The 12,473-nt window shown below is 52.2% G+C and overlaps 1 protein-coding gene across 1 annotated transcript in view; it reads right to left on the minus strand.

Annotated features, from left to right (window-relative positions):
* The window catches only part of LOC144611988 (zinc finger protein GLI1-like), a 67,954-nt gene that overhangs the window by 6,240 nt on the left and 49,241 nt on the right, over positions 1-12,473 (minus strand). Inside the window, exons 5-11 of the mRNA XM_078431372.1 lie at positions 11,011-11,218; positions 7,791-7,995; positions 6,376-6,483; positions 4,751-4,891; positions 4,273-4,422; positions 3,797-3,961; positions 330-602 (exon numbers count right to left, since the gene is read on the minus strand). Coding sequence (XP_078287498.1) covers positions 330-602; positions 3,797-3,961; positions 4,273-4,422; positions 4,751-4,891; positions 6,376-6,483; positions 7,791-7,995; positions 11,011-11,218 — 1,250 coding nt within the window. The remainder of the gene's footprint in view (positions 1-329; positions 603-3,796; positions 3,962-4,272; positions 4,423-4,750; positions 4,892-6,375; positions 6,484-7,790; positions 7,996-11,010; positions 11,219-12,473) is intronic.

Genomic DNA, 12,473 nt, shown 5'->3' on the forward strand with positions numbered 1-12,473 from the left:
CTCTACCGCTGCGCCACCGTGCTGCCCGATGGGTGAGGAGGACATATTTGGAGTGTTGCGTGTGGTTCTGGTCCCCCATTACAGGAAGGATGTGGAGGCTTTGGAGAGGAGGTTTACCAGAATGTACGGTGCTTGGTGAAACTAAATTGTCCCTAGTGTGTATAGGATAGTGTTAGTGTGCGGAGATCGCTGGTGGGCACGGACTCGGTGGGCCAAAGGGCCTGTATCTCTAAACTAAACCTTTGCTTGTGCAGTATGATTCCAGGTGAGCAGGAGGCGGGGCGGCTGAGGGAGGTGTAGGGTCTGGCGTGTGCGGAGCGTTTGCTTGCCATGGTCGTGTCGGCCACCATTAACCGTCCCTGCAGGAAGTCCTCCATCTTCCTGGTGCCGATGCTGTGAGCTTCGTCGTACGGGGTCTCTCCGTCCAGTGCCAGCAGCGGCCTGGTGCCATCCTGTGGTTGGGGAGGCCTGGTGCCAAGGTCGCCGCGCTGCCTCTTGGTCACGTGAGCCTCGGGGCCGTGCACAGTCTTCACGTGCTTCCTCAGCGAGCTGGGGTCCGTGTATCGCTTGGTGCAACACGGGATCTTGCACACGTATGGCTTCTGTTGAACACGGACAATGTGGTTACAACCAGACCGATGGACAAAGTGGGAGGGGAGCGACAGATTAGTTTAGGTTAGAGACACAGCGCGGAAACAGGCCCTTCGACCCACTGAGTCCGCGCCGACCAGCGATCCCCGCACATTAACACTATCCTACACACACGAGGGACATTTTACAATTATACCAAGCCAATTAACCTACAAACATTCACGTCTTTGGACTATGGGAGGAAACCGAAGATCTTGGGGGAAATCCACGGGGAGAATGTACAAACGCTGTACAGCCAGCACTCGTAGTTGGGATCGAACCTGAGTCTCTGGCGCCGTGAGGCAGCAACTCTGCTGCTGCGCCACCGTGACACTCACTAGATGGAGAGGCTGAAGAAGTAGCTTGGGTGGGGTGCTAATTTGCTTCTCCCCATAACCCCGACGCCCTTACTAATCAAGAATCTATCAATCTCCACCTTAAACACAAACACTGACTTGGCCTCCACAGCCGTCTGTGGCAATGAGTTCCACAGATTCACCATCCTCTGGCTAGAGAAATGCCTCCTCATCTCCTTCTTTTATACTGAGGCTGTGTCCTCCAGTCCGAGACTCTCCCACTAGTGGAAACATCCTCTCCACACCCAGACATCTATGGGGCTCGTTCCTTGTCAGACTACCCCAGCAAGGCTAAAATCATTTGCTGGTTTTGCCAAATGTTTGGGTCAATTAAGAATCAAAGAATCGTGGAATTGTAATGATGGAAAGGAGGCCATTCCTTACTGCAAATCCATACAGTTCTATCCCCTGCCTTCCTTCCAAATTATTTTCCTTCACATACCTATCCAATTTCCTTCTGAAGGTCCAGAATTTCTCTAACTTCAAATAAATATTGATATCTCTAAGTTCAAGTAACTCTTGCATCCCCTCTCTCCCCGTCCCTCCCCCACCCTAGTCATCGCACTAGTTTCACTGTCGCCCTGCTGAGTTTCTCTGCTTGTATCCGCTCGTTATCACCCTCCCCACAGCCAACAATGGACCATTGTGGGCTCCACATTTCCTTGATCACCGTTGCTGGCTTTGATTTGTCCTTTCATTTGTTCTTTGTACCTTTTCATACCTCTCGTTTCCCTCTCCCTGACATCCGTCTGAAGAAGGGTCTTGACCCAAAACGTCACCTATCCATGTTCTCCACAGATGCTGCCTGACCCGCTGAGTTAATCCAGCACTCTGTGAAACGTCACCTATCCATGTTCTCCACAGATGCTGCCTGACCCGCTGAGTTACTCCAGCACTCTGTGAAACGTCACCTATCCATGTTCTCCACAGATGCTGCCTGACCCGCTGAGTTACTCCAGCATTTTGTGTCTATCTTCCTTCTGAAGGGAGTTGACTCTATTTCCACCCCCTCACAGGCCATAGCTTCTCATTCCCTTATTTGTGCTGAACAAGCAGCTTTTACTGTATAATTGCCATTACAAAGAACTGCGTTAATCAAAACTGCTGTCCATGCAGTTTGCAAATTCTGACCATCAGACCTCGACCTCCCCGCGGCGACCAGTGTTCACGGAAGGTTCTAGAGTCCCCATGGACACGGCGTGTTCCCTCTCCAGTGACACGCGGGCACGGACGTAGGCCCGGAAGAGGGGCAGGCAGCCGACTCGGGCAGAACCCTCGACTACCCGCTGCCTGGACCCGCGAACGGCCATCTTGGCCAGGCCCAGGAGCAGACCGACAGGGAGACCCCCTCCTCCCTCCCTCCCCTCCCCCCTACCTACCGGGTGACCAAATATCAGGAGAGCAGGGCTGAAATGCATTAATCCCTCGCACTATCTGTGTCAGAATGCACTTGCTCCATCTACATCTCACGCTGCCTCGGCAAGGCCAGCAGCCCAGACCATCACACAAACCAACCTCCCTTCCACTGACTCCATCTACACCTCACGCTGCCTCGGCAAGGCCAGCAGCATCATCAAGGACCAGTCTCACCCCGGCCACTCCCTCTTCTCCCCTCTCCCATCGGGCAAGAGGTACAGAAGTGTGAAAACGCACACCTCCAGATTCAGGGACAGTTTCTTCCCGGCTGTTATCAGGCAACTGAACCATCCTACCACAACCAGAGAGCAGTGCTGAACTACTATCTACCTCATTGGAGACCCTCGGACTATCCTTGATCAGACTTTGCTGGCTTTACCTTGCACTAAACGTTATTCCCTTTATCATGTGTGTACTCGGCATGATATTTGACTCTGCATTAAAATTTGATAAGCAAGTCAACGCTGTGGTAAAAGCCAGCTTCTTCCAACTTCGAACCATAGCTAAAATCAAACCTTTCCTCAAATTCGACGACACAGAAAAAATCATTCACGCTTTCATTTCCTCCCGCCTAGACTACTGCAACTCCCTATACACTGGGATCAGCCAATCTTCCCTGTCCCGCCTGCAACTGGTCCAAAACGCCGCAGCGAGACTCCTGACGGGTACCCGTAAAAGGGACCACATCACCCCGATTCTGGCCTCTCTCCACTGGCTCCCTGTACGGTACAGAATCAACTTCAAGCTCCTCCTATTCATATATAAAGCCCTAAATGGACACTCCCCCCCCTACATCAAAAATCTTCTAACCCCCCTCTCTAACTCCAGGTCCCTCAGATCGGCCGACTTGGGGCTATTCACTATCCCGCGGTCTAGGCTTAAACTCAGGGGTGACCGCGCTTTTGCGGTTGCAGCTCCTAGACTGTGGAACAGCATCCCTCTCCCGATCAGAACTGCCCCCTCCATCGACTCCTTTAAGTCCAGGCTCAAAACATATTTCTACTCCCTAGCGTTTGAGGCTCATTGAGGAGGCGCTGTGAACTGTTTGTGTGCTACTGTATGTTTTCATTTTTTTTCTATTGGAACCTAATCAAATGTACAGCACTTTGGTCAACGTGGGTTGTTTTTAAATGTGCTATACAAATAAAATTGACTTGACTTGACTTGACTACTCTGTGGACGGCTTAATTGTAATCATGTCTTTCCGCTGACTGGTTAGCACGCAACAAAACCCTTTCACTGTACCTCGGTACACATGACAATGAACTGAACTCAACTCAACTCCCTGACCTGCCTTTTCCACTCGTGTACGACCTGGCGCAAGCCAGTGAGTGAAGTGCGTGGCAGCATTCAGAAGGCATTCACAGGGCCGTTAGCGGAGGGGGATTGCTTACCTCGTTGGAATGAGTCCTGTTCTGGTGCTTGGCTCGGTCGGAAGCGTTGGAGAAAGCTTTATTGCAGCCCTCGTGCTCACACACGTAGGGTTTCTCCCCCGTGTGGGAGCGCAGGTGGGTCTTCAGGTTCTCCAGCCGGGAGTAGGCCTTATTGCAACCTTCAAACTGGAAACACACGCACGCACACACACACACACACACACAGGCATAGACATGCGCATACACGCACACGCATGTACGCACACAAAAGGGCACAGACGCAAAAACGTGCACCGACATGTGCACACACACGCACATACACATGCAAACACACACGCACATACACATGAACACAGGCACATACATACACATGCACACAGGCACAAACGCATGTACACACAAGCACATGCACACACAGACACACACGTATTAGTGTACACTTCAACAATATGTCAGCTTGCAATCAAACCTTGGAATGAATTATCACGGGCACTTACTGTACACTTATGCGGCTTCTCGCCTGTGTGTCGCCTCATGTGGACCACCAACATGTACTGGGCCTTGAACGGTCTCTGCTCTCTCGAACACTCCTGCCAATGGCAGACAAACTCCTTCTTCTCGCCATGAATGTGCTCATTATTAATGTGCTGCAAGGTATGGAGAGACGAGACCGACATTTACTGCCCATCCCTAATGGCCCCTTGGGAAGGTCGGGGGGTGGGGTGGGGTGGGGTGGAGCGGAGCGGCCATCTTGAACCACTACAGTCCCCCTGGTGAAGGTGACTGAAGGAGTCTGAAGAAGGATCTTGACCCAAAACATCACCCATTTCTTCTCTCCAGAGATGCTTCCTGACCTGCTGAGTTACTCCAGCACTTTGTGTCTACCTTTGGTGTAAACCAGCATCTGCAGTTCCTTCCTACACACGGAAGTTCAAAAGAAATGCTTTCGCAGTCACAAAGGCTTTGGATACTCACGTGTACAAGCTGATCCTGGGTATCGAACTCTTTACTGCATCCCTCCCAGTGACAGTTAGTCTCGTAGATGCTCTCTGTCTCCTGTTTGCCATCGTCCTTATCTCCATCTTCCCTTCCGTCCATCATTCCCAGCAGGAGGTCCTGCAATAAATCAGAGTATCACACAGGAACCTGGGCGTCACGGTGGCGCAGCGGTAAAGTTGCTGCCTCACAGCGCCGGAGACCCGGGTTCCATCCCGACTGCGGTCGCCGTCTGTACGGAGTTTGTACGTTCTCCCCGTGACCCGCGTGGGTTTTCTCCGAGATCTTCGGTTTCCTACCACACTCCAAAGGCGTGCAGGTTTGTCGGTCAATTGGCTTGGTAGAAATGTAAAATGTTCCTAGTGTCTGTAGGATAATGCTAATGTGCTGGGTTGTGGGAGAAAACCCGTGCGGTCACGGGGAGAACGTACAAACTACCTACAGACAGCACCCGAGGTCAGGATGGAACCCGGGTGTCCGGCGCTGTGAGGCAGCAACTCTACCGCTGCGCCACCGTGTCATGCACATGAAAAGAAAACCTGCCCCACACATCTCCTTTAAACCTTCCACCACTTGAAATACATCCGAAGCAAAGTTTTATACAGCTGCAGAGTGACTTCCCAACTTTTACAGATTCTTCGACAGGTGCACCATAGAAAGCATTTTCTCAGGAAGCATCGCAGCCTGCTCTGGGAACAGGTCCATCCTGGACCGTAAACAAATTACAGCGAATTGTGGACACAGCCCGGACCGTCACGCAAACCGACCTCCCTTCCATTGACTCCATCTACACCTCACGCTGCCTCGGCAAGGCCAGCAGCCCAGACCATCACACAAACCAACCTCCCTTCCATTGACTCCATCTACACCTCACGCTGCCTCGGCAAGGCCAGCAGCATAATCAAGGACCAGTCTCACCCCGGTCACTCCCTCTTCTCCCCTCTCCCATCGGGCAAGAGGTACAGAAGTGTGAAAACGCACACCTCCAGATTCAGGGACAGTTTCTTCCCGGCTGTTATCAGGCAACTGAACCGTCCTACCACAACCAGAGAGCAGTGCTGAACTACTATCTACCTCATTGGAGACCCTCGGACTATCCTTGTTTGGACTTTACTGGCTTTACCTTGCACTAAACGTTATTCCCTCAAGTATCTATACACTAAACGGATTGATTCTAATCTTGTATGAGGGATGTAGGAAAATAACTGCAGATATGGTACAAATAGAAGGTATCACAAAATGCTGGAGTAACTCAGCGGGCCAGGCAACATCTCAGAAGAGAAGAAATGGGTGATGTTTCGGGTCGAGACCCTTCTTCAGACTGAAGTCTGAATCAGTCTGAAGAAAGGTCTCAACCTGAAACGTCACCCATTCCTTCTCTCCTGAGATGCTGCCTGGCCCGCTGAGTTACTCCAGCATTTTGTGATACCGAATCATGTATTGTCTTTCTGCTGAGTGGATAGCATGCAGCAACAGTTTTTCACTGTACCCCCGTTGATTTGACCTTCTCTACTCAAAACCACTCATTGATCCAGTCTGTGCCCTGGGATGCAGAATTGCATGCGAACACCCGTTGTGGAGAGGATTGGAGGGAAGGGTTGTACCTGTGTGCCTGTAGAGAGAGGGCTGGACACATCGCCCTCAGACCTCTCCTCCAAGCATTTCCCATTGAGGAGATCCAATGTACAGCTGATCGATGACTCCGCTTTCATCTGTCGGAGGATTGAAATGCAAGGTTCGGACAGAGCTTCAGTTAGTTGGTAAACAGCAAGTGCTTGTCACATCACCACGTTAAGCCACCAAAATAACATGGAGTCATAGAGCCACACAGCACAGAAACAGGCCCTTCGGCCCAACGCGTCCATGCCAACAAGATGTCTACCTGTGATAGTAGTCCTATTTCACCCATATCCGTGTAACCCTTCGACCGCCCCGGTTGCCGGCTGCGAGAGCTGCGATCCATCCCGATGGATGGTTCGACTGCCCCGACCGCGGAAGAAAAATGGGCTCAGAAGATTAGACTTTATCGCCTTCCATCACAGTGAGGAATGTGGAGAATCCATTGTGGTGGATGTTTGTGTTAACTTTGATGTAGTTGTGTGTCTTGTCACTTTTTGTTAGTATGGCTGTATGGTGATACGAATATCACTGTACCTTAATTGGTACACGTGACAATAAAAGACCTTTGAACCTATTATATTGTCGTAGAGTCCTACAGCGTAGAAACAAGCCCTTTGGCCCAAATAGTCCAGTGGTTGCTAAACACTTTCACTCCCCCTCCCGTTCTCATACTGACCTTTCTGTCCTGGGCCTCCTCCACTGTCAGAATGAGGCCCAGCGCAAATTGGAGGAACAGCACCTCATATTTCGCTTGGGCAGCTCACACCCCAGCGGTATGAACATTGATCTCTCTAACTTCAAGTAACCCTTGCTTTCCCTCTCTCTCCGTCTCTCCCCCACCCTAGTTCTCCGACTAGTTTCACTGTCCTCCTGATTAATGTTACTGACTGCGTGCCTCGTTGTCACCTTGCCCTCAGCCAACAATGAACCAGTCTACATTTCCTTGACCAACGTCTGCTTTGATCTGTCCTTTTCACACTTTACTCTTCCATATCCTTAGACTCCCGCCCCCCCCCCCCCCTGACTCAGTCTGAAGAAGGGTCTCGACTTGAAACGTCACCCATTCCTTCTCTCCAGAGATGCTGCCTGACCTGCTGAGTTACTCCAGCATTTTGTGTCTACCTTCATGTTACTTAAGCTGGGAGTCCCATTTACCTGCAGTCGTCTCCTATCCCTCTAAACCTTTTAAGGAGTTGTAGAAACCTTGAACCCTTGAGTTAAACAGCACAGAAACCGGATGAATACTTGGAATGTGGAGTCACGCACAGAAACAGGCCCTTTGGCCCACTGAGTCCGTGCAGCCCATTGACACTAATCCCATTCGCTTCGCCCCGCTGTCCCACCCGCGCCCTCTGGTGGTGTGTTCTGCTGGTGCGGCTGAGCCGAGCCTCCCGGGTACCTGGAAGGGCTTGTGCATCCGCTCTGGCTGGGAGAGCGGCAGGAGCGACGGCACGGTGGGCTGGTGGTGCCGGGGGCCGTGCGACAGAGAGGGGTGGCTCAGAGGCTGCGTGTTGCCAAATGTGGCCGACATCCCTCTGGGCTGAATGAGGAACTGCTGGTGCGTGGAGGGAGCCGCTGGAGAATGGGGGAATCCACACGCTGAGCTGTAATCATAAACCAGGCAGGTTACAACATCGTTACTTTGGTGCATATCTTTCACTCATTTGTTCTACATCTCTCTACATCACCGTCCATATCTCTCCCCTGACTCTCAGTCTGAAGAAGGGTCTCGACCCCAAACGTCACCCTTTCCCGCTGAGTTACTCCGGCACTTTGTGTCCATCTCTGGTTTAAACCGGCATCTGCAGTTCCTTCCTACAGTTTACAACACATACAGTCCAGGCCTTACGGATGGTCACTCAACAGTGTAAATAACAGTAGGTTAGGCACAAAGTGCAGGAGGAACTCAGCGGGTCAGGCAGCATCTCTGGGGTTAATGCCCCTATGAAGTAGGGTTGCCAACTATCTCACTCCCAAATAAGGGACGAAGGGTAACGCCCCACACCCCTCGTGACCTCACCCAGCCAGCGGCCACGTGCTCCCGCTCCACCAATGGCGGCCGACTGGGCCGGGAGGCAGGTTGCTATGCAACCTCTGTTAGGCGGTGCCTGGGCCTCCGGGCCTACAGCGGCCCCCGGACTTCAGTGTCTGGGCCTACAGTGTCCAGGCATACATTGGGGCCACAGTTTGAGAATAAGGGGTAGGCCATTTAGAACGGAGATGAGGAAGAACTTTTTCAGTCAGAGGGTGGTGAAGGTGTGGAATTCTCTGCCTCAGAAGGCAGTGGAGGCCAGTTCGTTGGATGCTTTCAAGAGAGAGCTGGATAGAGCTCTTAAGGATAGCGGAGTGAGGGGGTATGGGGAGAAGGCAGGAACGGGGTACTGATTGATAGTGATCAGCCATGATCGCATTGAATGGCGGTGCTGGCTCGAAGGGCTGAATGGCCTACTCCTGCACCTATTGTCTATTGTCTATTGTCTATTGTCCGGGCCTACAGTGCCATTCGGGCCTAATGCGGGACAAGGGCTGTCCCGTACGGGACAAACCAATTTAGCCCAAAATATGGGATGTCCCGGCTAATACGGGACAGTGGGCGACCCTACCATGAACACAGGGATGTAATGCTGAGGCTCAACAAGGCGCTGTACGCCACATTTGCAGCATTGTGAGCAGTTTTGGGCACCGTATCTGAGGAAGGATGTGCTGGCTCTGGAGAGGGTCCAGAGGAGGTTTACGAGAATGATCCCAGGAACGAGGGGGTTAACGTACGATGAGCGTTTGACGGCACTGGGCCTGCACTCACTGGAGTTTAGAAGGATGAGGGGGGACCTCATCGAAACTTACTGAATAATGAAAGGCCTGGATAGAGTGGATGTGGAGAGGATGTTTCCACTAGTGGGAGAGTCTAGGACCAGAGGGCACAGCCTCAGAATAAAAGGACGTACCTTTAGAAAGGAGATGAGGAGGAATTTCTTCAGCCAGAGGATGGTGAATCTGTGCAATTCATTGCCACAGACGGCTGTAGAGGTCATGTCTATGGATATTTTTAAGGCGGAGATTGACAGGTTCTAGATTAGTACGGGTGTCAGGGGAGAAGGCAGGAGAATGGGGTTGAGAGGGAAAAATAGATCAGCCATGACAGAGTAGACTTGATGGGCCGAATGGCCTAATTCTGCTCCTAGAACTTATGAACATGGATAGGTGACATTTCAGGCCGGAACCCATGTCCACCGAAGAAGGGTCCCAACCCGAAACATCACCTATCCATGTTCTCCAGAGATGCTGCCTGACCCGCTGAGTTACTCCAGCACTCTGTGAAACGTCACCTATCCATGTTCTCCAGAGATGCTGCCTGACCCGCTGAGTTACTCCAGCACTCTGTGAAACGTCACCTATCCATGTTCTCCACAGATGCTGCCTGACCCGCTGAGTTACTCCAGCACTCTGTGCCTTTTTATGTAAACCAACATCTGCAGTTTCTTGTTTCTACAGTAGGTTAAATATTGCCAGTGAGAATGACTAAACTAACACACATAAAAGTAATGGTAGGAGCCAATTAACCTACAAAACTGCACGTTTTTGGGATGTGGGAGGAAACCGGAGCACCCGGAAGAAGCCCATGCGGTCACAGAGAGAACGTGCAAACTCCACACAGACAGCACCCATAGTCAGGATGGAACCCGGGTCTCTGGCGCTGAAAGGCAGCAACTCTACCGCTGCACCACCGTGCCGCCCAATATTATATACAATATGGAAACGGGGCTTCCCCTCTTCCATTATAGATGAGGTTCTCACTCGGGTCTCTTCTACATCCCGCAGCTCCACTCTTGCTCCCCCTCCCCCCATTTGTAACAAGGACAGAATCCCCCTCGTTCTCGCCTTCCACCCCACCAGCCAGCATATCCAACAAATCATCCGCCAACATTTCCGTCACCTATAACGGGACCCCACCACTGGCCACATCTTCCCATCCCCTCCCCTTTCTGCATTCTGCACAGACCGTTCCCTCCGTAACTCCCTGGTCCACTCGTCCCTTCCTACCCAAACCACCCCATCCCCGGGCACTTTCCCCTGCAACCGCACGAGATGCAACACCTGTCCCTTTACCTCCCCCCTCAACTCCATCCAAGGACCCAAACAGTCTTTCCAGGTGAGGCAGAGGTTCACCTGCACCTCCTCCAACCTCATCTATTGCATCCGCTGCTCTAGATGTCAACTTCTTTACATCGGCGAAACCGAACGCAGGCTCGGCGATCGCTTCGCTCAACACCTTTGCTCAGTCCGCCTTAACCAACCTGATCTCCCGGTGGTTGAGCACTTCAACTCCCCCTCCCACTCCCAGTCTGACCTTTCTGTCATGGGCCTCCTCCAGTGCCATAGTGAGGCTCAGCGCAAATTGGAGGAACAGCACCTCATATTTCGCCTGGGCAGCTTGCAGCCCAGCGGTATGAACATTGACTTCTCCAACTTTAGATAGTTCCTCTGTCCCTCTCTTCCCCTCCCCCTTCCCAGTTCTCCCTCTGTCTTCCTGTCTCCACCTATATCCTTCATTTGTCCCACCCCCCTGACATCAGTCTGAAGAAGGGTCTCGACCCGAAACGTCACCCATTCCTCCTCACCTGATGCCCGTGATGGATAAGTGTCCGTAGGAGCCGCTGGTGCTGGAGGCGCAGTGGGAGTTGTTGATGAAGGCCACCAGGGAGCTGGGCGAGGTGCGGATCATGGTCTGCAGATCAATGCTGGTGTCGGAGAGCGGTGAGATGGACAGCGCCCGCTTCTTGTTCATCTTCGTGGCGCTGCGCGGGGTTGAGAATCTGGAAGCCAGCCCTGGGGCGGAAAGGAGACAGTAAGACCAGCTCAACAATTACACCGAAGACAGACTCAAAATGCTGCAGTAACTCAGCGGGTCAGGCAGCATCTCTGGGGAACATGGGTAGGTGACGTTTCACAGAGTGCTGGAGTAACTCAGCGGGTCAGGCAGCATCTGTGGGGAACATGGATAGGTGACGTTTCACAGAGTGCTGGAGTAACTCAGCGGGTCAGGCAGCATCTGTGGAGAACATGGATAGGTGACGTTTCACAGAGTGCTGGAGTAACTCAGCGGGTCAGGCAGCATCTGTGGAGAACATGGATAGGTGACGTTTCACAGAGTGCTGGAGTAACTCAGCGGGTCAGGCAGCATCTCTGGAGAGAAGGACCGGGTGACGTTTCGGGTCGAGACCCTTCTTCAGACTGAGGGTCAGCGGAGGGGGAAACTAGACGTGTGAAAAGGTTCAGAACAAATCAGAGCCGGCACCGGTGAACCAGGAAAGGTGGAGCCCACAATGGTCCGTTGTTGGCTGTGGAAGAGGTGATAACGAGGGGATATATGGATGTGAACAGTGGAACTAGCAGGACGGCCAGGGTGGGGAGGGACGGGGAGAGAGGGAATGCAAGGGTTACTTGAAATTAGAAAAATCAATTATTATATCGCTGGGGTTTGAGCTGCCCAAGCGAAATATGAGGTGCTGTTCCTCCAATTTGCGCTGGGCCTCACTCTGACAGTGGAGGAGGCCCGGGACAGAAAGGTCAGTGTGGGAATCCACACGCGAGGGGCAATTTACAGAGGGCCAATTAACCTACACACGTCTTTGGGAGTGTGGGAGGAAACCGGAGCACCCGGAGGAAACCCACGCACCATACCAAGTCAGCATACTGGGCTACACCCACTTGCCAACAGTTGGCCCATAGTCCTCTCAGCCTTTCCTATCCATATATTACTGTCCAAATGTCCCCAACCAACACATTGGCTTTAAAAGACAAGGAACCAATGGGGAGGGGGTGTGAGATGACCGAGATTTGGAGTTTTGTTTAGTTTTGGAGTTGTAGCTTGGAAACAGGCCCCATGGCCCACCAAGTCCACACCGACCATCGATCACCCACTCACACTTGTTCTATGTTTTCCCACTTTCCCTACACACTGGGGACCATTCATACAGGACTAATTAACCTGTAAACGAGCACACCTTTGGGATGTGGGAGGAAACCACATCCCCAAGACAAGGGTTATGGGGAGAAGGCAGGAGAATGGGGTTGAGAGGGA

The sequence above is a fragment of the Rhinoraja longicauda genome, chromosome 42, assembly GCF_053455715.1.
Source record: "Rhinoraja longicauda isolate Sanriku21f chromosome 42, sRhiLon1.1, whole genome shotgun sequence".
Taxonomy (NCBI): Eukaryota; Metazoa; Chordata; class Chondrichthyes; order Rajiformes; family Arhynchobatidae; genus Rhinoraja; species Rhinoraja longicauda.